The 26,781-nt window shown below is 36.3% G+C and overlaps 1 protein-coding gene across 1 annotated transcript; it reads left to right on the top strand.

The window, feature by feature from the left end:
• The first annotated feature begins 5,471 nt into the window (after window positions 1–5,471).
• On the top strand, window positions 5,472–26,733 carry GTPBP10 (GTP binding protein 10). Its single transcript, XM_024765182.1, has 10 exons — window positions 5,472–5,578; window positions 8,249–8,442; window positions 11,115–11,206; window positions 11,631–11,775; window positions 16,583–16,656; window positions 18,210–18,262; window positions 20,584–20,691; window positions 21,247–21,324; window positions 23,869–23,992; window positions 26,044–26,733. Exons 1-10 carry the CDS (start codon window positions 5,546–5,548, stop codon window positions 26,304–26,306), a joined length of 1,164 nt encoding a protein of 387 aa, XP_024620950.1. The 5' UTR covers window positions 5,472–5,545; the 3' UTR covers window positions 26,307–26,733.
• The last annotated feature ends 48 nt before the right edge of the window (window positions 26,734–26,781 follow it).

Below are 26,781 nucleotides of genomic sequence, written 5' to 3'. Positions count from 1 at the left end.
TCCTCTCCTTTGTTCAACTACTGCCATGTCCTTCTAACTCATCAGAAACTGTCTTAGCATTCTGTTAGGTCAAGGGATAGTGGTGGGGGGGGCTATGCTTAGTGTAATTGCAAAACATTGTGGGTTTCCCCCAGCCTAAGTATTGTCACATACAGGGTTAGAGCCTAACCTTTCTTACTAAGAAGTATGTAAAAGCATTACACAGAATAAAAAGTTCTATGGATTATATTAGCTTTTGATACCTTCATTTTTTTCTCCTTTGTTAGCACTGAGTTTGGTCAACAAAAATGGGGTATATCCAATATATCTAATATCCTCTCTAATAGATATTTCCAAGTCAAATAAAATACGGTCTGAGAAAAGGACCTAGTGACTGCAATTTTTGTGAAATAGTAAGAACAGAATTAAAGTTCTAGTGAGTTAAAGACTGAATGGGAGATAAGGAAATAGATATAAGAAATTAATACTAAAATATCTGGGAGCTCTGCAGTAACCAAATGAAAGATTTAGTGCTGTTGCAAGAACTAGACTAAATAAGTAAATGAATTCAAAGGCCAAAAGGAATTATTACCGATTTAATTTTTTAAAAGTATATCTCTTTTAAGTGTCTATGACCCTTAAGAAAGGTTCAAAAAACTGTATATATTTTATGCTCTATAAAACTCTATTTTTTTTAACATCTTTATTGGAGTATAATTGCTCTACAATGGTGCGTTAGCTTCTGCTGTATAACAAAGTGAATCAGCCATACGTATACACATATCCCCATATTCCCTCCCTCTTGCGTCTCCCTCCCACCCACCCTGTCCCACCCCTCTAGGTGGTCACAAAGCACCAAGCTGATCTCCCTGTGCTATGCAGCTACTTCCCACCAGCCATCCATTCTATATTTGGTAGTTATACTCTATAAAACTCTTGAACAAAATGAGTTCTCAATAAACTTCATTTCCAACCATATCCTCCAATAAGTTATGTGTTCTGCACCATCTCAGAGTATATTCTCTGCCATGAGTCTAAGTAGGCTATATAATGAGTGCAATGTGTACAAATGCTGTTCCATTCCAAAGCTGTAGCTTAGCTTACCATGTATAGAGTGATAGTCTAACACACATGCCTAGGACAATGATTTACATATTCTTACAATACCTTTTTCTAGAAGAGAATATTTTAGCTGATTAATTTATGATGTGGTAGTAATAAAATAATACAGGAATAAGCTAATATAAACATTAATTTCCTTATTTTGAATTACTATTCAAATTATCTAAGAATTCTATTTCTCAGTAAGTGATTACTGCTTTATGAAATATCAGTAATAAGTAACAAAGAAAATGGTTTAGGTAAATGAGAATTCAATACACTACCAACTTTCCTGCTGCATGAGTACCCTTGTTTTGGACAAGCAGGAAGCATCATTATCAAAGGCCCTTCTGATAATTCCACTGCCATTCTTATACCTGTAGATGATTAAAAGAAAGTATAAAAAAAAGAGCACTCAGTGACTCATAGTATAGCAGAAGCCCCTTAAAATATTTTCCTTCCTCTAGTACAAATGGTTGACAATGGGGGTCTTCAAAACATGATTCAACTATTTCTTAGGATTTCTATATATATATTTCTAAGAAAATAACCTTTCAGGGATACCCTTCAAAGTAAAAACAGGGTGCATTAAAAGCAAAGCAAAATCATGTTCAACAGAAATAAGTTTTTTCCACTCACTATGAATTCAGGTATCAATAATATTAAAATTTGCTTCTTTCATTAACACAACTACTGTGCTTAATTATTCTTACTTAGTTATTCCAGTAACCAAGGCAGTGTTCTAGCACATACCTGAGTGTGTGGGACAAATTAGGAACTTGGTAATTGTTACATGAGTGAATAAATGAAGAAACTATAAATCCTTAGGAAGAAAGGCAATAAATCCACTTTTTTTTTTCTTCACATAGGCCTTGTTTCAGGACAATAATTACATGATCTGAGGCCCTTACTTTGACAATACAACATTTTAACTTAGAGATGAAGAACTTAGATGGTGTATAGCTCTCATTTGTTCAGTCCATTTACTTTTATCATCTAGGAGAACTTCATTTTATCGTAGAGTGTAAGACCCAATTTATAATGATTCTCAGAGTAACTATTTTTAACAGTATGAAACTAAAAGAATATTTGACGTTAGTTTTGGGGATTATAAGGCTGTGAGTGAGAATAACTTTATGCCCCACTTCAGGTAATTCATATGTCATAGGAATTAGCAATCTAGCTATTGTCTTTCCTAAAAAAAATAAATTAACTAACAAATATTCAGAGAGTATATATTGAGCCAAAGGACCTGTTAGGAAATATAAAAAAGGGTAAGGTGTAGACATCTGAATAGTTGATGGTAACATATCCCCCTTAAAAAAAATCTTTTCAAGATCAAGGTGGCAGTAAGATATAAAGATGGAATGTCCAAGAAAAGAACTTTATAAATGTTTCCATCTGAAACATGGATACAGCAGTCATGCTGAACCCATGAGGGGATCTTGAATCCAGTGATCTGATTAAATCTGTATGTTTAAAGGGAAAAAACCCCCAAAAACTCCTCTGGAGATCATATGGATAAAGGACTATAGTGAACAAGACCATTGTGTTGTATTATTTTCTTTGTACATGAAAGCTAGTGAAACCTGCTAAGTTGGGTTATAGAATCAATAAAGTAATTAAAGTTAGACTGAATCTTATAAAAACAATGTCAGCTGCTACCTTCTCTTATACAAAGGATAACAAAAAGCCTCCGCTTCTTTCACATATTCCCCCCCATGGAAGGATCTCCCACACTCACGCTTGAATTTTTTTAGTAGAAGCTAGAGCCTTTTATTCATTTCACAATTAGAGATAAAAACTAAAAGTAAATGCCCTGAGAATCAACACACTGACTTAAAATCACATCAGCTTGTAAAATGCAGGTATCGAAGCTATGCCTGAGATCCAGTTTTGATAGGTACTGTGAGGGGAAAGCAGAAGGGTACTTAGTACCTGTAGTAAGAAGAGGCAATTAAAAGAAAGGGAGTGGGGGATGCAGAAAAGGGAGGTTAAGAACTAAAAAAAAAAAACCCAATTATTTCAACGTTCTATCCTTGGGGTGGCTCCAGAAGAGGAACTGCAGAGAAGAAGCATTTTCTTAGGACGTACTAGTAAATCCAATTTAATGATTACTTCTTGCTAACCTATATCATTATAACAAAAATTATAGATGATGAAGAGTATCAGAAAGTTAATATCACAGCAAATGCTGAGGTAAATTACCTCTTGAGTAACTATATTAACAGAGAGAAGCAGGATGATTATAAAATAGCATTATAAAGTGCTAGACTTCTTAATTATATTTGTTCATTTTATGCTTAAAGTAATAAACTACACTAAAATGTTTATTAGATTAAATGTAATGTGGTATTCAGGATTGAGTCCTGGAACAGAAAAAGGTTATTGTTGAAAAACTAGTGAGATCAAATAAAGTCTATAGTTTGGTTAAGAGCACTGTAGCAACATTAATTTCCTAGTTCTGACAAATGGTTATACAAGACGTTAACTTTAGGGCAAACTGAGTAAAGGGTATATAGGACTCTGGGCTATCTGTAACTTTCCTGTAAATTTAAATTATTCCAAAATAAAATGATTATTAGAATGCTTATTAGTTATTTTTATTAGAATAACTCTAGTTTACAACATTAAAAAAATCAAATTGTATGTATGCCACTGGCTCATTTGAGATTATTGCTTATTATGCAAAATTCTCTAGTGCCTGAGTTTAATGGTTTGCCTGTACTTTAATCTTAGCAGCCATGGGGAAGGCATTCTATCCACTCAGTGGCAGAACTAATAATAGTTTCTGTCAGTAATGACTTATGCATCAGGGTCATTTCACCTCATGTTCATTTTAGCCGAACATTTAAAGGGGACGATTTACATTTCGTGTTTCTTTTACTATCTGGTAACCAGAGCTGTAATAAATATTTCAGGCACTGATGGTGTCTTGTTCAAGAAAAATATTATGTTTTCTTATTTGTTTATAGTACCTAATGTTCCTCAGTATTTTGAGATGTTTTCATATCAACTTCCCATTTATTTTTATCTGCTGTTATTATGCTCCCACGTAAATGTTATGACAAGGAAAACAATTTGGGCTTGTGTTCACTAATAAAAAAAATAAACCTTAGAAAATAAACAGATTGGGCTCAGCATAATTCTGAGATTGTAAGACCTAGTAAAGATAATAATCCAAATGGCAGCAAATGTTATTAAGATTAAACTAAACACCTACTTAGTAACAACCTAATTTCTTCCTTCCTTCCTTCCTCCCTCTCCCTCTCCCTCCCGCTCCCTCTCTCCCTTTCTTTCTTTCTTTCCCCTGCCGCGTGGCTTGTGGGATCTTAGTTCCCTGACCAGGGGTTGAACCCGGTCCCTCGGCAGAGAAAGCGCCGAGCCCTCACCACTGGACCGCCAGGGAATTCCCATCCTAATTTCCTGATTAATTAATCATTACACGTTAAGTGACAATTATAGTTTTATTGATGGGGGTGGGGTAGAGGGAGGTTCAGTAGCAGGAAGGGAATCAAGACTGAAAGGAATAGTTCTTACACCGTGTATTTCCTAACAATCACTGTCATAAGTGAGGGGTAGAAATAGGAGAAGGATTCTCAGTTTTGAGTTCAGAAAGATTATTAGGCTGGCAGCGTAGTGCAGGGCCGCCTAGCAGGGCTGTGTACCTGTCCACTGCGCGAGGGCAGGGGGAGACGGGGTGGGTGGGGCGGACGGAGACCCAGTCACTCTGCTGGTCCTGCCCAGCTCGAGAAAAGGGAATCTAATTCTCACAAAGGCGCGCTGCAAATGAGAGTTGAATAATGACCCATAGTATCTACCGGACCCCTAGAAGCTATCTGACAAACAGTTGCAAGATTCCTTCCCCACAGAACACAGTGAAATTCTTACAGATCTCAGATCCTGACCTTTGGGTCCCAAATTTTAAATTCATTGTCTCTTGGAAGATTTTGCTGGATATTACTCAGCTGGTCAATGAATTAACAGCTTTCTTCCCAGTTGAGTTCCTGAGTCTTTTACGCGTTTGCTTTTATTGTCCGTGGGAGGTGTTTTGTTTTGTTTTTCCACTCTGCTTCGCCGAGAGTAAAGATTGAGGTATCTTGTGGTTTCCTCAATTAGCATAAAAACTCCTCCAAGGCAGTAGAGTCTCCAGTGCCATCCTATTCAAAATATTCCTGAGGTACCTACTCCGCACCTGACTGTCCCCTGTCACATTGCCGCTCAACATTTCCTCAGCGTTTCACTCAGCTTGCTTCTTAACAGACACCACCGTTCCCTCCCCGTGGGGCACAGCAAAACGCATGCGCACGTTTCCGTGAGCGCGCGCGCCTTACGGCCGCTGAGGCTAACCTGCGGCAGCGTGCGGATACAAAACAGCAGCGGCGGGTGGTGGTGACGTTAGAAGAGCGCGCCGCACTTCGGTGCGAACAGCTTCCGCGGGAGTGAATTCTCGACCTTCGCGAGCATGGTGTGCTGCAGTCGGGTGTTGCTCAGAAAGGTCCGTGATTGGTGCCCCTCAGCCCGATGTCCGACACCTGGTGCCTCTAGCCCCACTTGAGGGCTCTGGTTCTCCTTCGCCTCCATCCCTCCCCACTGTTTTCTTCCTGGGGGCCTCTTTCGTGCTTCTTTTCTACTATAGTCCTCTCCTTTTCGCCCCTCAGGAAGTCGGGCTTGGCCTGTAAGGGGTGAGAAGGGCGTGTCTAGTCTACCGGGCATGGTTAGGACGGTTGTTTGAGATTTTTCAGGGGAATTGTGCGCACGTGGGATGAAGAGCTGGGGTAACTGCCTGTTGTTTATACATGCAATACGATGTATGTGAAGTGTAGGTTTGACTTTTTCTTTTGGCTCAAATAGTGTATTTTCCTCCTTTTAAGTAATAATATCCATAACTTGTTTTTACATATTTTTTCATTGAGTGCATTGTTATTAAGAGCTTTCTAAAGACAACTTCATCAGTAAACGAAAATAAGTAACTGACTTGCCTTCTTGCAAGAAACTAGGTCAGCTTTTGTGCAGTGCGGGTTTTAGAATCGTTTCTGTAAAAAATTTACAGTTGCTTTTCAAATTTAAAAACCTCTTTAAGATCCTTCCTAGCAATGTTTTTTGAAACCTGCTGTCATCAGGTTTGGTCATTACCTTATTACTAAGGACAAGATTGAGATATTACTTTTAAGTTTGAGTTCTAAATCTATGAACCTGATAAATGTAGAGCAGTAAAAAATGTGTCACGTATTGAAAGGAACTTCAAAAACAGGAGGTTTCTTTTTGTCGGAGGAAAGGCATGGTTAGTAATACCATGGTTAATAAAGTTTTACTTTATTCAACCCTCTATTTTCCAGAAAACAGGTGGTCAGAAGAAGAGAGACTTGTGAAGGATAGTACTTGGGCATATAGGATAACTAATCTGTAAGCTAAAAAAATGAACTACTGCAGTTTTTGCTGGATACGTTTTTAAATGCTAGCTGTGTACCTTACTGCCATAACAGTCACTTCCAGTCAATGTTGTTTGCAAGGTGAATCTACCTCTTCACTTACCTGTGATGCATTTCTGATCTAGCTCTACCCAGCCAAAGCACAAGTTTGTCAGCCTCCAGAGAAAAATACTCTGGCTAGCCCTTAAGTTCATGTTTTGTGTATTCCTTCCACCCTTACAATACTCTGTTTCATGATTATATTTGCATACTCAAATGAAAAGCTGTGCTTTGAATCTTTGCTGTGTAACTATCCACTGCAATCTCAAGTCTAGACAGATTTATCAGAATCAGCAAAGGAGCTTTTGATAAATGTGCTGCCTTACCCTATTCTCATCCCCTCCTCCAGAGTATCAGAATGGTCAGTGGAGTGTATGCATTTTTGAAAAAAGTTCCCAGATGTTTTCGATACTTAAAACTATCCTAAATGATTAAAGATGTGAAGATTATGAATTTAAGAAATTACTTTGTGAGGAATTTTGATAGCCCAGGGGGTTAAGACATAGGATCTTACCTGCAAGAAGTTCTTGATTTAGTGAGGGAAACAGAAATAAACCCTAAATACAGTGTATGATTTCTAGAGATCTAATAATAGAGATATAATCCAATTACTGAGAGCCCAGGAAAATCAATGGTAAGTGTTGGTTAAAGGAATTAAGAAAAACATAGGAAAAAATGACATTCAGGTGGGTTTATGATAGAAAAGAACAAATGACATTGTAAGTAGATGAAAAAGCATGAGCAGAATGCCATGGAGAAGTGACAGTATATTTTGTAGCATAGAGCAAAGAGGAAGAGGATATAGGAGTGGTTGAATGAATGGAAATGAAATGTGAAGGGTAGGTTAAGAGCTTTGAATATAGCACTGAGAATTTTAGACTTTATTTCATAAACAGCAAAAAACCATGAATGGTTTTTGAGTAAGGGAGAAACATGTTGAGAGATCAGATCCATTGTCAGAAAAATCGCTCAGGCAGTGAGACAGAGAATGTGTTGAGGAAGGAATGACTAGACATTGAAAGACCAGTTAGGAGCTAATGTAATGATCAAGATACTAGGGTAGTTAGTTGTGCCAAAAAAGGAAAGATAGTAGGGCTTCGGGAAGAGAAGCAGGTATAGTCTAAGATCCCCATATGTGGTCTCAGTGAGTAGATAAACTATCGTTTCATTATTTGTGAGAACATTGGAGGAACAGAATTTACCTAGGGAAAAGTTTGGTTTTGTTATATAACATGTATTTAGGTGACTATTATCCTTTCAATACCTAAGAACAAGTTATATATTTGAGGGGTTTCAAATATAAGTTAAATACTGATCTTGTTCTCAGTTGCTTTAGACTATTAAGCTCACATCTGGTGGAGATGTCCAACTAACTGGGATAGAGAATATCTCACCTAGGTGATAGTTACTGGTACAAACTGAGATCACCCAGGGGAGAAAGTCTAGATTGAAAAGTGGGCCAGTGTCAGAGGCCTTCAGGATTGGAAGGACAATTGATAGTGAAAAACAGGGTCTTAAGAGAGTTAATCTAATGGGAAAGTGAGGTCAGACAGGAGGTAAACTAAGAAAAGACAATAAATGTGGCATACGGAAAGCCATTTTTTTTTTAAGGAGTTTTAGTGGCAACAAAGAACTAGAAAGGAATTCAAAATTGGTAAGCACATGTGGTATACAAATGTCCTCTTTCTCTTTTTAAGTATGGAGACTTCATTGATAACCTGAGACTCTTCACCAGGGGAGGAAGTGGTGGAATGGGCTACCCTCGCTTAGGTGGAGAAGGTGGAAAAGGCGGTGACGTCTGGGTTGTAGCCCATAACAAAATGACTTTAAAACAACTTAAAAATAAATATCCTCAGAAACGGTTTGTGGCTGGAGAAGGAGCAAACAGTCGGTAAGTATTTAACTGAATGGTTTTGTATGAAATTAATTCCCCCCAGAAGAAGAAAAAAAAGTTGAGATAAAAATTTAATTGGTAATTTGAAGTAAATAATATCCTGGATTTGTAACTGAGCAAAAATCTACTATTTTTGTCTCTAGTAAATATAAAAGATAGGTACTATGGAATGTTTTGACGTTTTTAAACTTTTTATCCTTTTCTTCTCCCAGTGTCTGTTTATATTCTTGTATACTTCCTTTGTAGAACCAGAAAATGATCTGAATCCCTACTGTTTTCTTCTAAAGTTATCTTTGACAGTCTTTAGGAAACTTTCTAGAATCTTAACTGGCTACTCCACCCCACTACCACCCATAGTTCTGCCAGCATCTTGTAGGCAGTACTTAAAACTTAGAGCCTGTTTGCTGCTACATCTCTTGAATGTTTTCCTTTTGACTCTGTTTTGGCTTTCTCTCTGTGACAGCAAAATCTTCCCTTTGTTTTTTGTTAATGTTTGCTATTTTCTGTGGAACATATTATGTTGGCCTCAAAATATGAGAAGAATTTTTTCTTTCATTGTTAAGAAAACGAGGAAAAAAAATTCTTAAAGCTTCCATCAAAATGCAGTCTGTGGTTCCTCAGGCCTCTGTCATTCTATTGTTCCTTAGGAGGTGTTGGTATAAAAGTTAGGCTTTCTGTTCCTTTTTTCTTTCCCCTTCCCAAGGAAGTGTTTGGGTATATTTATTTGTCACAGTCGTAGAGGATGTAATGTGTCACTTGCTTGGGGGATGAGTGTAAGCAAAGGATAGAGCCTGGATATAGGCTAAACACCCTGTAATGCAGGGTGAGGAATGCCCCCAACAACAAATTATCCTGCCCCAAATATCCAGCAGCATCCTCTGCTGGTAAAGGAATCCTTGGAGAAACCCCTTAAATTTCTTTTGAGCATTTTTGTTTATGAATAGTCTTTACAGGGCAAATTTTGTGAGCCCTATATTAGAATTCAGTAATCAACGCTTTAAGATCAGAATGTTGTTTTATTATTTTGATGTTACAGGTAGAAAATAACTGCAGTTTATATCCTAAAGTAAAATTTTTCATCATTTTATAATTTCTTTTGAAAATTAAGGTTGCTGTGATTCCAACCTTATTCTGTGTTTAGATAAGTGGTATGCTAAAGATGGTGTATAATGTTTAAATGTTAAGAAAGATTTAAATAGAACAGCTACTGCGGTTGTGTGTTGGAATTTTTAGAATGTAGAGGCTTAAATCTAAAGGATCAATAGGAGCCAACTGGATGAAGGGAAGGAAAAAGCATTACAGGAAAGATAACAACATGAACAAAGGCCCAGTGATAGAAGACAAATACCAGTATAAAACACTAAAAGAAGCTCAATGTGGCTGGAATTCAGAAAACACAGAATGGAGAGGAAGATGAGACTAGAAAGATAGGTACAAGCCAGACCTTCATCGTTTCTGAAATACTGCAGTATTCTCCAAATTGGTCTCCTTCTCCAGTCTCAGTCATCACCTCCAGTCCATTCTTTTTCCAATTATGTCTACAGTGCTTTTTCTGTAACACCAATTTATTAATGTCACTTGCATATTTAAAATCCTTCAATGTTCCCCATCAATCTAAGATAATATTCAAACTCTCTAACATAGCATATGAGGCTCTTCGTGATCTGAACCACAGTGTCTTCCACCCCACTTCTGCTATGCTTACGCTAGAAATAATTATTTCACGAAATACCTTGTTCCCTCCTAATCTGGGGGGTGTGTGTGTGTGTGTGTTTGGTTTGTTTTTCTTTCTCTTTGCCAACACTTTCCTGCCTTGAGTATCTGGCAAAATCTTATTCCCCTTCCGAGACTTGTTCTACCCGGAAATAACCATTATTAACCTTTTCATGACTTTTCTAAGACTTTTGTGTGTCTCTACCCAAATGTAATTAATTGTGTCTGTAAAATTGGGGGATACAAAAACAAGAGCACAAAATTTTGCAACCTTCTCTTGTAACTTTTTTTTCCATTCCAGAGAATTGTTAAGCATGGCTGCATAGTCTTATAGTATTGGAAATAACATAAATTATTTTGTCATTCATCTATTTAAGTAATTATTGTTTTTTTTTACTGTTATTGTCACAATACAGTACACATCTCTGTGTATATAATAGTTTACATGGTTGTTCAATTTTTTTTTTTTTTTTTAGGATAAATTCCCAGAAGTGGAATTACTAGTTAGAAGCTTATACCACTTTATCCTCTCTTGAGCAGTTTAAGAATCGCCATATGAGCCTCCTATAATTAAAGTACTCTCATTTCAGGTCATTTTTTAAAAAGCCTTGTTATTCACTGGATTTTCCATTTTTTTTCTAGTTTATTCATGTTGCAATGATCTCTTCCTTTCAAACGTACAATATTTTAGTTCATTATGAGTTAAAATGACTTTTGGTAGTTAGCTTAGTAACTTAAATCATTACTTAATATTATTTTTATTGAGATACAGTAGTCTAAAATGCAAATAAATAAATAGGGATAATTTTATTTTTTCTCCATTATTTGGCCATTTAACATCTGCATTATAAGAATTGGTTGCTAGTCTTCTTTGTATACCATTGTATTTGCTTGAAACATCAACCATTTAATCTAGCAGATTTTCTTTATGTTAATTTAGCTTTATTTTTTTATAGAGTTAGTGCACTGAAAGGCTCCAAAGGAAAAGACTGTGAAATTCCTGTACCTTTGGGTATTTCAATAACTGATGAAAATGGTAAAATTATAGGTAAGTGTATTGTAGATTCTAAGGTTGTGAAAAATGTGCACGTTTTCTAAAATTGAGATCTGTGGGGAATAGCACCTCTTAAGTTTCAGGATTTTTTTTAAACATTAAGTATTTTAGCTGCTAGTTTATAAAACAGCTTTTAAAAACATTATATAACAGTTCAGAGTTAGCTGCTAGATTTAAAATTATTTTAGGGATGTAAGAGTATTTACTCGGTTTTAAAACAAATAACTAGCATTTTTTCAACCACTTGCAAAAGTGTTTTCTTGGGGTGAGATTTTTAATAGAAATTTGATGCTATCGTTTAGCCCTTTAGATTTGTAAACTGGAATTTCCTGGCATCTGTTTCTGAAAGAAAAATGTCATTAGTGATTAGCTCCACTTACTAATCTTTGATTTAAGTATCTTTATCTCTCTTTTTAAGGAGAACTCAATAAAGAGAAAGACAGAATTTTGGTAGCTGAAGGAGGTCTTGGTGGTAAATTACTTACAAATTTCTTACCATTGAAAGGCCAGAAACGAGTAATTCACCTTGATCTAAAACTTATAGCTGATATAGGCTTGGTGGGGTAAGTATCATTCATATTTTTATTTTTATACTTTCAGAGAGATAGTTCATGAATAGGAAGTAAATATAAATGGTAATTTGGGGCCAGCATTATTTCTAGTTCATGGAATTTGTGTATTGTTGTGTACTTTAAGAATATGCTGCTTAAAAAAAAAAAGAATATGCTGCTAATATTGCCAACATAGAGTTTCATAGTCACTATTCATTTGTCAAAGATCATAGCAACTGAATAGGGCAGTGGAAATGTTAGAAAATAAATAAACACAGGTCAATCAAATACAAAAGAATGTTACCAAGTATTAAAGAAAAAAATTAGAAATCCAAACAAGCCACATATTAAAAAGTGTATGGAAGGAAATAAAAAGTAGGGGAAAAATGACCAAGATATTCTTACAAGTCTTAATAGAGGTATTGAAGTATCATTAATCAGATGGCTAAAGGCCGGTACAGATGATCTCAACCATCAGCTTTACACACTATTGAGCACTAAGCTGGATCTTGCTATGACCGTTTCCCTATCCTTCACTCTCTGTTTAGGAGCTGTCCATTCTCAGTGCTGCAGACCTTCCAATGTTGTCCTCTTCCACCAGCCTCCATTCTTTCATCAAACAATGCTACTTAGCTGTAGGGTTTGCAGTGCTGGCACATAAATGGAGGGAGATAAATAGCAAGATAGAAAGTAGATAAAGGAAGGGAAAACTTCAGCTTTGCATGTCTCCTCTCCCTTCCTCTCCCAAGTCCCACTATAGCATTACACAATAGTCAGATGGAAGGCCTCAGGAAAAGGGAGGGGAAACTGCCGCTCTACTCCAGCTGCCAGTTCCATGCCTTGCTTTTCCATAGCTTCTTTCTAAGCTCTTTCATCTTCCTCTTCCCGCATCTCACTGCTTCTTTACCACACTCTTCACTCTGAATCCCTCACCTCTTTCCATGCCTGTTTAAGTCTTACCAGCAGTGGCTTAGAGTTCACAGAGGCCTCATTCCTGCTGAAATTGTAACAGAGAAAGATGTGATCCTGGCATTTAAGCTTGCCATTCGCATTTAATATTTTCAATGAAACATAGTTATGAGGGTTATGAGTCATAGGTTCTGTAATACTATATATTTTTAGGAACATTATGGACTTAATAGGGTTTTGTGGATAAGACTGAGAATCCAGCCATTCACTTTCTCATTTTGTAGGAAAATATGTTTCATGTTCCATAGAGACACCTTTAGAGCCTAAGAAGAACATAGCAAGGCTGAGTAGTGAATAAAAGTGGGATGGCGATGGCAGACTCAAGTGAGACTGTTTGGGTTAGAATCTCAAATCCTCTGGAGGCTGGCTGGATGGTTTTGGATACAGTCTCTCTAAAGCCTTTTTTTTTTTTTCTCATCTTTAATAGTGGACGGCAGTAGTTCTCACCTTAAAATGTTATTGCTGATAAGATATTGCATTTGCAGCATAATACATGCCTTGGATTTATGAATGCTCGATGAATGGTTGGTAGCTGCTATTATCATCATCATTGCCAACTTACTGGAGACCACATATAGTGATACACTAAGCTTTTCAGAAGTGGACTTGATATTAGTCAATAGCAAGCATCATGATTCTAGAGCACAATGTTTAACATGTATGCTGGTGCTTTTAAATTAGGTAACTATTCTTAAAAAGTTGCTAATGTGAATACCAGCATAAGCAGATGTCCTTTTAGCCGGTTTCAGGAATGAACTGAACATTAGAAGAAAGGTATCATATAACTAATACACTTGTACTGCTGTTTTCAAATCTGGTCTTTGCATAGGTTGGATTTCAGCCTCTAAAATTTTCATTAGGTACTTGTCAATAAAAGTCTCAGGTATCTGTTCTTCACCTGGTAGCTTCCTTTTTCTTCTTGTATTTTGATATCTTTGGAAATAGTTGCTTGCATTTTTCTGTGTTTAATCATTGTTATGAAAATATGAGGATATTAGAAAGAAATAAGCAAGTCCAACTAATGATAATCATGGCAAAAATGATTGCAATTTGCTTTTCAAAAAGTTACAAGAGCCTAAGTGTAACAGGATATAAGAAAATACTGTATTTCTAGGGGAAACAAGTCATTAAGAAATCTCACATAGTTTTATTCTAAATTTATTATAGAAATATTTTAATGAGAAAAATTGTTTAAAGATCTCCATTAAGAGCATATACATTTTTATAGAATTCCAAATTAATATTTGTAAAATATTACACCATTATTCCAAATGAAAATGTGGCAGAGTTTTGAAAGACCTTGATTTGAATGAAAACTGTGAAGACAGGGATCACGTCTGTCTTATTGATTGCTATATTTCTCCTGCCTAGTATATTGCCTGGCCCAAGGCAGTGCTCAATAAATATTTGTTGGATACTTTTTTTAAATTGAGATATAATTGACATATAACATTATATAAGTTTCAGGTGTACAGTGTAATGATTTGACATTTGTATATGTTGCAGAATGATCACCACCATAAATCTAGTTAACATCTGACACCATGTATAGTTACAAATTTTTTTTCTTGTGATGAGAACTTTTAAGATTTACTCTCTTAGCAACTTTAAAATATACAATATTATATTAAAAAAAATTTTTTTTTTCGGTACGCGGGCCTCTCACTGTTGTGGCCTCTCCCGTTGCGGAGCACAGGCTCTGGACATGCAGGCTCAACGGCCATGACTCACAGGCCCGGCCGCTCCTTGGCATGTGTGAACTTCCCGGACCGGGGCATGAACCTGTGTCGCCTGCATCGGCAGGCGGACTCTCAACCACTGCGCCACCAGGGAAGACCTACAATATTGTATTATTAACTATAATCACCATGCTGTACATTATATCCCCATGATACTGTTTTTACAACTAGATTTTTTTTTTTTTTTTTTTTTTGGGCCACACAATGTGGCTTGCGGGATCTTAGTTCCCCAAACAGGGATCGAACCTAAGCCCTCAGCAGTGGAAGTGCAAACTCCTAACCACTGGCCTGCCAGGAAATTCCCCACAACTGGATTTTTTTTTTACCTTTTCACCACCTTTGCCCATTTTGTAACCCCCTCCCCCCCTGCTGACACACACACACACACACACACACACACATACATACATTTTCTGTATGCATTCATCCATTGATGGACACTTAGATTGCTTTCACATCTTGTTTATTGTAAATAATGCTGCAGTAAACATGAGGTGCATATATCTTTTTGAGTTAGTGTTTTTGGTTTTTATTCTTTTTGGATAAACATCCAGAAGTGTAATTGCTGGATCATATGGTAGTTCTATTTTTAATTTTTTGAGGAACCTCCATACTGTTTTCCATAGTGGCTGCACCAATTTACATTCCCATTGGTTGAATAAATTTAATGAAAATATCTGAATGAAATTTAGGAAATCATCTCTTAAGTGGCCCCCATTCCTAGTACTTTCTTTCATCCATTGTGGGCCTTTCTTGAGGGATATTTAGCAATAAAATCAAGGCCTTTAAAACAGCCATGTAGTTTAATCTAGTATTTCCTTATCTAGAAATTTACCTCAAGAAAGAAATTAAAGGTATATGTAAAGGTTCACTTCAGCGTTTAAAGTTTTTTTAAAAAAGCTTGACAGGGCTTCCCTGGTGGCGCAGTGGTTGAGAGTCCGCCTGCCAACGCAGGGGATGTGGGTTCGTGCCCCGGTCTGGGAAGATCCCACATGCCGCGGAGCGGCTGGGCCCGTGAGCCATGGCCGCTGAGCCTACGCGTCCGGTGCACGCAACGGGAGAGGCCACAACAGTGAGATAACGGAAAAAAAAAAAAAAAAAAAAAAAGCTTGACAAATAATTAGTGCTCATTTGCAGAAAGAATAAAAGAGTTAAATGTTTATCGCACCATTTGATGTTAAGGTGACTTAACATTGGTGTATGTCTTTCTAGCTGTATGCATATTTTTTGCAGAGTTATTTATAACAGTAAAAAATTTGAGACCACCTAAATGCCTAACAATAAGAAATTAGTTAAGTAAATTACACTACACCCTTGAAATGCATTCACCTTATATAATTCAGTTTGAAAGGAGGCCGACCAACTGTGAATAGTCTTTCAGCCAAAAAAGGAATCAAAGCTGAATCTGATCAAAGCTTCATATCTACCAATTTATAGGAGCATGTTAACTGACATCATGGGCATCAGCAGAAAAATCCAGACTATGGCAAAGAAACTACAGGACAAATGGCCCAGTTTCTTTAAAAATAAAATTGCAAAGGGGAAAAACCTGGAGAGGGAGCCTGTACCAAAAGAAATTTCAAAGGCACATCAACCAACTGTAATATGCAGACCTTATTTGGGTCTCTGTTTAAAGAAACCAACTTCAGAAAAATTATTAAGAATGTATTAATATTTGTTTAAGCTAGGTGATGGCTAAATAGGATTCATTACTTTGCTAGTGAAATGTCCATATAAAATGTTTTTTTTTAAAAATACAAAAAACAATATAAGAAATATTTTGTCAGTATTTGGCTAGAGATAGTGAATTGCAGGTATTTTTATTAGTTTCTTTATGTTTTTCTATGATTTACAAGCTGTTTTTTTTAACATTATTTGATTTACTGTCAATACTGAAACATCTTTAGTGTTCACCATAAATTTATCTTTACCTTTTCTATAAGTATATTTTGTTCCTCAAGTTTTTCAAGATTATTTTAAATTTATACTCTACTTTTAATCCCAGCAATATTCAAGAATTCTGCTTCTTGAAATGTTAGGAATTCAGAGATAAGCAAGTATTTATAATGCTGGTATTTGTTGTAATATATAAATTTATTTTCTTGTTTCAGATTCCCAAATGCTGGAAAATCCTCTTTGCTAAGTAAGATTTCTCATGCAAAACCTGCAATTGCAGATTATGCATGTAAGTATAATTTGCTTTGTTTTTTTAATGTGTAGAGGCAAATTTTTAAAGACTAATCTTCGAGTATGAAAAAAATGATAACTGGGGTAGCCTTAGTTTGAAAACTCTTGGCAGACAGAGTACATGTATTTCCCATTAATCTTTGAAACCTTTAAAGCTCTCAGCAAAGTTCCTAGTACTGCTTATTAGACACTTTGTTGCATTTATTTGTCTGTTGTATAATCATTATTCAGTTTAGTTAACAATTTTATGAGCACCTACCCTTTATCAAACACTGATAAATGCTACGAAGGCAGAGATCAATTCCTTCATTCATTTAGCAAGTATTTATTTCTAGGAACTATCAATAACAATAAGTTCTGGAGTTACAAAGGCTGGTAAGCAGAAGTGAATACTTCTTTTGTTTTGATTTTTATTGAACTTACAGACAAGTGGGGGAAGGCGCATATTTCACTAATGAATATAAGAGAATGTAATATGGTTCTATGAAAGAGTGTAGGTGACTGCTTTAGATTTCTTTGGGGAAGTGTGATGATGGGGCTGAGATATGAGCAATAAATATGAGTTAATTGGTGACAGACAATGGAGGTGAGAGTCTTTCAGTCAAAGGAAATAGCATGTACACAAAGACTCTGGTGGCAGGGAGTAGATTTGTTTGTCTAGAGAACATGTAGTAAGGGGAAGAGGGAATCAAGATGAGGCTAGAGATGCAGGTGGAGACCTGTGATATAGGCCATATAGGCTGTATTTGATCTCTGTGGCTTAAGAGTAGTTGATAGCTTTTTAACAAGGGAAAACAGTGATTAGATATGCTTTTCAAAAAACATCTATTGGCGTGTAATGTAGAACATGGAGTGGTGTGGGACATAAATGGATCTGGAAAGAACAGTTAGTAGAACTGACTGTTGCAGTAGCTGGATGAGATATAATGGAAGCTTAGACTAAGAGTAGTGAATGAATGTGATAGGATCTTTGCCATCATTAAACAAAATGGCACAGATTGACATTAACATGGAAAATAAAATTAAACCATTCTAAAATTGATAAAGTAGAGTTAATTTTGTACTAACTGCTATAAATCACATGGCCAATATTTATTGTTACAATACAGGGGATTCTTGAGAAGGAAAGAAGAAGAAAAGCAAAAAGTTCTAGGAAGGAGGCTAGGGCAGGATTGATGAAGTGTGAGGATAACTAAATGAGAAAGGACCATAGAGAGATTTCACCCACAGCCCAAGTGATAGAAACCTAAATTCTGCCCCCATCCTCAGCACCTTTACCATGCTCCTTAAAGTTTGAGACAGGCACTTTGAGGCCCACTAATTAAATTACACCTGTGCTTTCGAAGATTATAAAAATCTGTATTTTGTCCTTTTCCAAGTATATGATAAATAGCAAAGATAATTATACCTTTAATTTCAACAAATGAGAACATAATCTGAATTAGGTTGTTCACAGAAACAAAATATTATTTATTTTATACATGACGCTAAGACAATTTTGACAGTATAAACCTTTATTCTAGCCTCAATTTATTATTGTTTTTCTTTTAGTTACAACATTAAAGCCTGAACTCGGAAAAATTATGTATAATGATTTCAAGCAGGTGGGTATTTTTAAAATAAGACACTTGGTTAGTAATGAAAGTACTTGCCTTAGTGCTTAGATTTTATAATATTTGGGAGTTTCTGTGGTGTTAGGGGGAAAAAGTAGCAGGATTTTGTTTTTGATAAGTGAAGCCATGATCAAATCAATTCTGCTGACCACTATCAGAGTAAAAATATTGTATTAGAATATAATTTCTTGTTCATCTAAAGTTTGGGTCTAGTTTGTCATTACAACATTTATTGTATCTTCATTGCCTTAATCAGTTTGTCCTCATTGCAAGTCCATATTTTACTGCCATATTTGATTATTGATTTTCATTTCCTAAAAACATTTTCTAAAGTTCATGGATGTAATTTTACTCCAACTTACTGTTTAAAAAAATTTTTTTTTTAATTGAATGGGATCCTCGTCTTAACTAGCTATTTAAAATTATTTTTCCCTGCTACGGAAGAACTTTTGAATAATTAGAATAAAAACAAATTAAAAAGGAAAGTAACAAAATTTTTAAAATGTTTAATGTGTGATCAGCAGGTGCATCCCTTGGTATTTACCCAAATAAACTGAAAACTTACGTCCGCTCAAAAGCCCGCACACAGATGTTTGCAGCAGCTTTGTTCATAATTGCCAAAACTTGGAAACAACCAAGATGTTCTTCAGTAGGTGAATGGATAAATAAACTGTGTACATCTCAATAATGGAATGTCATTCACACTAAAAAGAAATGAGCCATCAAGCCATGAAAGGACACAAAGGAACCTCCAATGTGTATTACTAAGTGAAAGAAGCCAATTTGTAAAGGCTACATACTGTATGATTTCAACTATATGTCATTCTGGAAAAAGGCAATACTATGGAAATAGCAGAAAGGTCAATGGTTGCCAAGGATTAGGAGGTTGAACAAGCAGCACACAGGATTTTTAGGGCAGCGAAACTATTCTGTATGATACTAGATACATGTCATACATTTGTCAAAACCCATGGAATGTGTAAAACCAAGGGTGAACCCTAATGTAAAGTATGGGCTTAAAGTGATGATGTATCAGTATACTTTCATACAATCCATTGACATAATTCAAAAGACATAGAAGATGTATATTTATAATAGTGGTATAACAGTAAAAATTTTTTAAAACTTCAACAATTATATAGAATGTTAAATAATAATTAAAATTATAAGTACAGGATAATATGAATTTAGAGAACAATATTTAGAGGAAAAGACAACATTATTGGTAATTTTTAAGGGAAATCAGTAGAAAACCTCTGAAGAGAATTTCAGGACATGAGACCTACATGTACATTGCTTTGTCACATAGCTCCAACTTTCTTTAAAACTGAAATTTTTAACCACACAGGCAGTGTGTGTAGAGCAGTGTTTCTCATCCCTTACTGTACATCAGAATCATCTGGGTAGCTTAAGAATAACAATGATAAATGAAGCCTGGGCCCCCGTGATTTGAAACCAAACCCCTTGGGGATAGGGCTTGAGCACCTGTAGTTTAGAAAAGTTTCTTAGATAATTATGGTGTGCAGTGAGGTTTGAAAACCACAAGTGTAGAATAATGGTTAGTAACTCTTATAACCTCCAAAAGGAGTACAGTAACACTATTTCCCTTACTTTTTAAGAGTGGTTAATAGTTCTGGTAGAATATGAACAATAAAGAAACAATGGTACCAAATAACCATTTACATATAGAATAAAACTTAAAACTACAAAGCTATACTAAGTCAATTTCTGCTGAATTAATATCCTTGTATATATTTTTTTTTTTTTCTCTGCGGCACGCGGGCATCTCACTGCCGTGTCGTCTCCCGCCGCGGAGCACAGGCCCCGGACGTGCAGGCCCAGCGGCCATGGCCCACGGGCCCAGCCGCTCCGCGGCATGCGGGACCCTCCCGGACCGGGGCACGAACCCACGTCCCCTGCATCAGCAGGCTGACTCCCAACCACTGCACCACCAGGGAAGCCCTCCTTGTATATTTTTAAGAATTTAGAAAATTGAAATTCTTTGAAAAGTTCATACTGAACAATATAATTTATGGAATTCTAAAGAGAATTTATGTGATTAGTAATTGTTAAACTAAGCCATAAAATTCCTAGATTGTTAAAGTAAAAAATGGGACTAATTTCTGATAACAAAGGACTTTGATTCTTAATACATTTATTTTGTTATAAAGGTATCCTGACTTTATAGAGATGCAGTGGTAATCACAAATTAAGAACTGTTTATAATTGAAATATCATGAAAATTGTTGGATGTAATTGTATTTGTGGTTTTCATTTTTTTTTTATCATCATACCATTTAATTTTGTGTTAGATATCAGTAGCTGATCTTCCTGGTTTAATAGAAGGAGCACACATGAACAAAGGAATGGGCCACAAATTCCTCAAGCATATAGAAAGAACTAAACAACTACTTTTTGTTGTAAGTCATATGCATATCAATGTAATGTTTAAATGAATGTGAGAACCAGTGAATTTAGTTTTCCTAGAAATTTTTTATAATAACATTTAAAGATAAAGTAGCAGCATATATTATTCCACTAAATCTATTTAGATAGGGGTCAGATACAGTTAGTAATCTTTATTTATAATATGGGGATGGAAGTGGCATTGTTTACTATGTCAGATTAAAGTTTGGCCATACTTGTCAGGCTTAATTCATTAAGATTTTCAATATACTACTAAATTATATAGGATCAATTTCCTACTTCATTTCTGGTGTTCAGTTATATATGAGATTGTCTGTATTGGTATAAATTGTTGAATCTATACTAGTTTCTCATTAATGATTGTGGTTTTATCAGAATAATTATAATTATCTTAAAACGTCAGTTTCTCTCATTTCGAATTACTAAATTAGCAGTAGAGTATAGATTGAGAAATTATTTTTAGCTTGAGCGAGTAAAACATTTCAAAACAGAATTGTATAGCTGTTGTTCTTATGTTAAAAGCAGTCTTTTTCCCTTTTTTTTTTTAGGTTGATGTTTCTGGATTTCAGCTTTCTTCCCAAACTCAGTACAGAACTGCCTTTGAAACCATACTACTGCTTTCAAAAGTAGGTTTTCTGTTTTATATCTGGTCTAATACATAGGCACATAGGACTGTATGGAATAACGTATGATAATTCAAATAAATTGTGGCATCTTCCTGGACCGGGGCACGAACCCGTGTCCCCTGCAGCGGCAGGCGGACTCTCAACCACTGTGCCACTGGGGAAGCCCTGCCTCTACTTTTTAAAGCTTTGATGTTAATTAAAAAATTATCTAAACTTGCTGTCTCCAGTTTTGCGATGTTCACCTGTTCCTCAAACTGTTATAATCATTAAAACCTTCCTTGATTCCAAATCCCTGTTACATACTTCTCAGACTGTATCTTGCTTAACTTTTATTCCTACTTCTTAGACTATTTCTCAGTCTACTTTTTAGGTTCTCTGATACTCAGATATTTTGCTGTTTTAGATCAGCTGCCTATTGGACATCTTTGATTGGATGTCCCATCAACTTCTCAAATGTAATATGTATAGAACTGAACTCCTTTTTTTTTTTTTTTCTTTTAATTCTCCAGCCTCCCCCAGAACTTTACTGAATATGTAAGCCAGAAACCTCGGTGGTAGTGATTCTATCTTTCTTACCACCTGTATCAAGCCCTGACAGTTTTATATCCTAAATTTCTCTGAAATGCAACTACTTGTCTTCACACACTGTTATAATCATCAACCCCTCTTACTAGAATGTTCTAAGTCCCTCCAGCTTGTCTCCCTGCTTCCAGTCTTAGTTCTCTCCAGGCCATGTTTTATATCACAGCTAGAGTGATCTTTGTTAAAGAACCAAGCAAATGTTTGTTCCCTGCTTAAAACACTTTGATGGTCTCCCATTGCTGTTAGGTTAAAGTCTAACATGAACATGGTTTACGAGGTCTGGCAAGGTTGGGTTCTTACCAAGCACTGTATCTCTATTGTTCTCTTCCCTCTCCCCACCCCTGGCCACACCCCATACATTCTATATCCAGCCAATGATTTCTCTCTAACACAACATGATGTTGTTTATCTTCAGGACTTTTATATCCTATTTCATTTACTACTTTTTGCCTGTTATTGATAACACTGCTGTGAACATTTGTGTACAGGTTTTTGTGTGGATATGTTTTCATTTCTCTTGGGTATATACCTAGGAGTGGAGTTGCTGGATAATATGGTTATTCTATGTTTAACACTTTGGGGAACTGCCAAACTGTTTTCCAGAGTGACTGCAGCATTATACCATTTTACAATCTTACTAGCAATGTATGAAGGTTCCAATTTTTCCACATTAATGTCAACACTCATTATTGTCTTTTTCTTTTAGCCTTCCTAGTAGGGATGAAGTGGTATTTCATTGTAGTTGTGGTTGTGATTTGCATTTCTTTTTTTTTTTTTTTTTTTTCCCCGGTACGTGGGCCTCTCACTGTTGTGGCCTCTCCCGTTGTGGAGCACAGGCTCCGGACGCGCAGGCTCAGCGGCCATGGCTCACGGGCCCAGCCGCTCCACGGCATGTGGGATCCTCCCGGTCCAGAGCACGAACCCGCATCCCCTGCATGGGCAGGCGGACTCTCAACCACTGCGCCACCAGGGAAGCCCTGCATTTCTTTAATGAGAAATGATGTTGAGAAATGTGACTAATGATGTTGAGCATCTTTTTATGTGTTCATTAGGCATTTGTATGTCTTTGGAGAAATATCTATTCACATTCTTTGCCCATTTTTAAAATGGGTGGTCTTTTAATTGTTGAGTTGTAAGAGATCTTTATAATTTAGATACAAATCCCTTATCAGATATATGATTTGCAAATATTTTCTCCTATTCTTTCAGTTGTCTTTTCACTTTCTTTAGGTTGTCTTTTTTTTTTTTTTAATTTATTTTTTTATTTTTATTTTTTGCGGTACACGGGCCTCTCACTGTTGTGGCCTCTCCCGTTGCGGAGCACAGGCTCCGGACGCACAGGCCCAGCGGCCATGGCTCACGGGCCCAGCCGCTCCGCGGCATGTGGGATCCTCCAGACCGGGGCACGAACCCGCGTCCCCCGCATCGGCAGGTGGACTCTCAACCACTGCGCCACCAGGGAAGCCCCCTAGGTTGTCTTTTGAAGTACAGAATTTTAAATTTTAATGAAGTCCCCTTTGTTTATTTTTTCTTTTGCTCATGCTTTTCATCAGATATACGAAACCACTGCGTAATCCATAGTCACAAAGATTTACTTCTAAGCATACTTAACTTTTTCCAAGAATAATACAGGTATAGCATTAAGCTGTCACTATCTAGTTCTGAATTTTATTTATGTGCTTACTAGACGTCCAGATATCTGTATTTGGCTCTAGGCACAAAATCACAACTGTCTCTAGGATGTCATATGAGCTAAAATGTATTAACATATGACTTAACTAGTAAGCATTTTCTGCATTTCCTTTGTTAATTAGTTTTGTGGTTATTGGGACTTACTGCATTTCAGAGGTGAGAATGGGCCCTAGATTACCCAGGCCTATAAAGTAAAGAAAGACATTACCAAATAGGTCATTTATATAGATATTGTAATAAAATTATTTGGTTTTTCTCTTTGGCTTAAAGGAGTTGGAGTTGTACAGAGAGGAACTTCAGACAAAACCTGCGCTCCTGGCAGTTAATAAAATGGACTTGCCAGATGCCCAAGATAAATTCCATGTACTGATGAACCAACTCCAGAATCCTAAAGGTAAACCCATTCATTCATTTAGTGCCAATTTAATGAATACCTGCTATTTGCAGAGAGTGCTAGGTACTATAATCAGTGGAAAAGAAAACTGAAAGTTGCTACTCTTAAAAAAAAGTATGTTTGAAGAAAGAACACATACCATATGAAACTTCTAAATAACACTGTAAAAAATAATATCCCATTTCAGAATGTGTGATATGGACAATAAGTTAGAGGAGACAGAAGGAAAGAAAGATTAATTTGAGCTGAAAATGTCAGGCATCATCGAGAAGTAAAACTTAAAGTGAGCTCTTAAAGAGTTAATGGAATTTGGATCAGAAGAGAATAAAGTCAGCATCTACCTGTGAAGTCTGTTAACATATTTCACCAGTTCTAGAACTTCATTCCCCTAGTACATCATGAATTTTAAAACAGAGCTAGTAGTTCTAAAAAGAGGTATGGGGCTTCCTTGGTGGCGCAGTGGTTGAGAGTCCGCCTGCTGATGCAGGGGACACAGGTTCGTGCCCCAGTCTGGGAAGATCCCACATGCCACGGAGCAGCTGGGCCCGTGAGCCATGGCCGCTGAGCCTGGACAGCCTGAGCCTGTGCTCCGCAACGGGAGAGGCCACAACAGTGAGAGGCCCGCGTACCGCAAAAAAAAAAAGAGGTATGTATCTTTGCAGTGCCAGGTCTGTAGATCTCCGAAGAGTACTAATCTTCTAAAAAGAACTTGAGTCACTATGTATGTGTGGTACAGAATAATAGATGGTGTTACTCCAAAAGGATTTGTTTGAAATTTGTTCCTAAATGGACCATTATGTGTAAAGAAATTTAAAGGGATTCTCCATAGTTTTGAGTATTGACCTTTGCAGAACACTCTCTATCGTACAGTGATGACACTTTCATTTTTCTGAGTCTAGTAGAGGACCTTTTGCACAAATGAGGAAAGTAGGGTGGAAGGTAAGTAGTTAACATGTTTTTAAATAGACCTAATCTCTCTTTTTATCCTTGGGATAAAAATTGGGGAAACTAAATTATAATGTACTAGGACTATCAGGCAGCACCAGAAGATCCTCTCTCCCCTCTCAAAATCTACCCCACACCCCGTATAATTTACATATTGGGCTGTCCTTGAGTTAATAAGTTACTTTGGAATGTAAATATTCTCTGGAATATTTATAAATAAACCTTTATTCCTTAATGTTATTTGCTTTATGAGGTCATTAGATCTATTTGCTGGCTGGTCTTGCAGAAAAGGGAACTTTCAGAGGAGGTACCACAAGGGAGGGTAATTCAGGAGTTTGTTGCTATTTTGGACCATCATAAAACAATGTAGTCCCCTCAGTGATAATTCCTGAGTTAGCCTCTCAGACTTCCTTGGGGGTAAATGAATCTCAGAATCCAAGCTCTGTGTTGGTTTGGCTAACCTCTTTTAGGCAGCCTTTCCAGTTCATGTCAGTGTTGATCCATCCCATCAGTATGGCATCCCTACTTCTGTTGCCTTGGTGGCAGGGAAGAACGAAAAGTTATATAATGGCTGTCAGCCCCTGTGGGGTGATAGATTGGATTCATCTAAAATGATGAATTGAACTCCTTGAACTCTTTTCGATTTTAGTATGGCTCATAGCACCAGTGATGATAAGCCATTAGGACAATTAAAGGCCACCTGTGTGCTGAAGCGAGCTAGAATATCCCAAATCACAAATGATGTTATGTTATAGGAACGTTCTTTCAGAAAATCTATGTTGTCTTACTTTATTGAACTGCCCCAAAACAAAATTTATTGCTTCTGTAAGTAAATCATCTTCTGATTCATCTTTTACTTACACTTAATTTTGTTTAAAATATATTCATGCAACAAATATTTATTAAGTACCTGTCATGTGCCAAGAACCTTACCATTGTCACTAGTAAAAACCAAAGGTTCTGAGACCTTATTAGAAAGAGAAGGAAAAAAGAAATTTAAATGCTTAGTTTTCGGTTCACTGGTTCACAAATCAAACCTCTAGCATAGTTTTGACTTACTTTCAGAGACAGTGAAAATCAGCCTAGTTTTGTGTTCTTTGTTTCAGATTTTTTGCATTTATTTGAAAAAAACATGATTCCAGAGAGGACTGTGGAGTTCCAACACATCATCCCCATCTCTGCAGTTACTGGAGAAGGAATTGGTGAACTAAAGAATTGTATAAGGAAATCTCTGGATGAACACACCAACCAGGAAAATGATGCATATCATAAGAAGCAGTTGCTTAATTTACGTATTTCCAATACAATATCTTATAGTGAGCTACCATCAAAGAATGCTGTTACTAGTGCCAGAATAGATATAACTTGAATATGTTAAAAGTGATACTGAAATTGCGTTCATTTGGAAGCTTTTCCACAGACATACTTTTTAGAAGGTTAGTTGTTACTAACCTGGTGTATATGCCATCATTCAAGAACCATACTTTTTAAAGATGTTTTGTAGTTAAGTCTATCAACAGTAAAAAAAAGTAACTGAGGGTTAAAAATGACAGTTTATTATTTTATGGCCAATTCACCTATAATAAAATCCTATAATATTCCTGTACATATGTCTCTAGTGAGATCATTTTTTTAATTATATAAAGGATTCCTTATGAGCAACTAGGTTTTGTTTGTCTGTCTTTAAGTCTGTCATGTACCTGGTTCTACTAAATATATAATAGTTCTCTTTTTTGGAAAACCTCAAACCCTAAATTTGAACATATTCAGTGATAATAAAGACCATTGATAATCAGTAGATATATCTTTGTGATTTCAGCTTTTGGAAATTTTTCTTTCTTAAG

Source organism: Neophocaena asiaeorientalis, unplaced genomic scaffold (assembly GCF_003031525.2).
Source record: "Neophocaena asiaeorientalis asiaeorientalis breed wild unplaced genomic scaffold, Neophocaena_asiaeorientalis_V1.1 scaffold63, whole genome shotgun sequence".
In the NCBI taxonomy this organism is placed as follows: domain Eukaryota; kingdom Metazoa; phylum Chordata; class Mammalia; order Artiodactyla; family Phocoenidae; genus Neophocaena; species Neophocaena asiaeorientalis.
Note: the sequence above shows the minus strand (reverse complement) of the source record. Positions and strands in the feature narration are given on the sequence as shown.

Bases quoted from the DNA above. Each gene is read 5' to 3' on its own strand.
- GTPBP10 (XM_024765182.1), top strand. From the start codon at position 5,546: ATGGTGTGCTGCAGTCGGGTGTTGCTCAGAAAG. The intron at 5,579-8,248 runs GTCCGTGATTGG...TCTCTTTTTAAG, and splicing joins GTCGGGTGTTGCTCAGAAAG to TATGGAGACTTCATTGATAA. The intron at 18,263-20,583 runs GTGGGTATTTTT...ATTTTGTGTTAG, and splicing joins TGTATAATGATTTCAAGCAG to ATATCAGTAGCTGATCTTCC.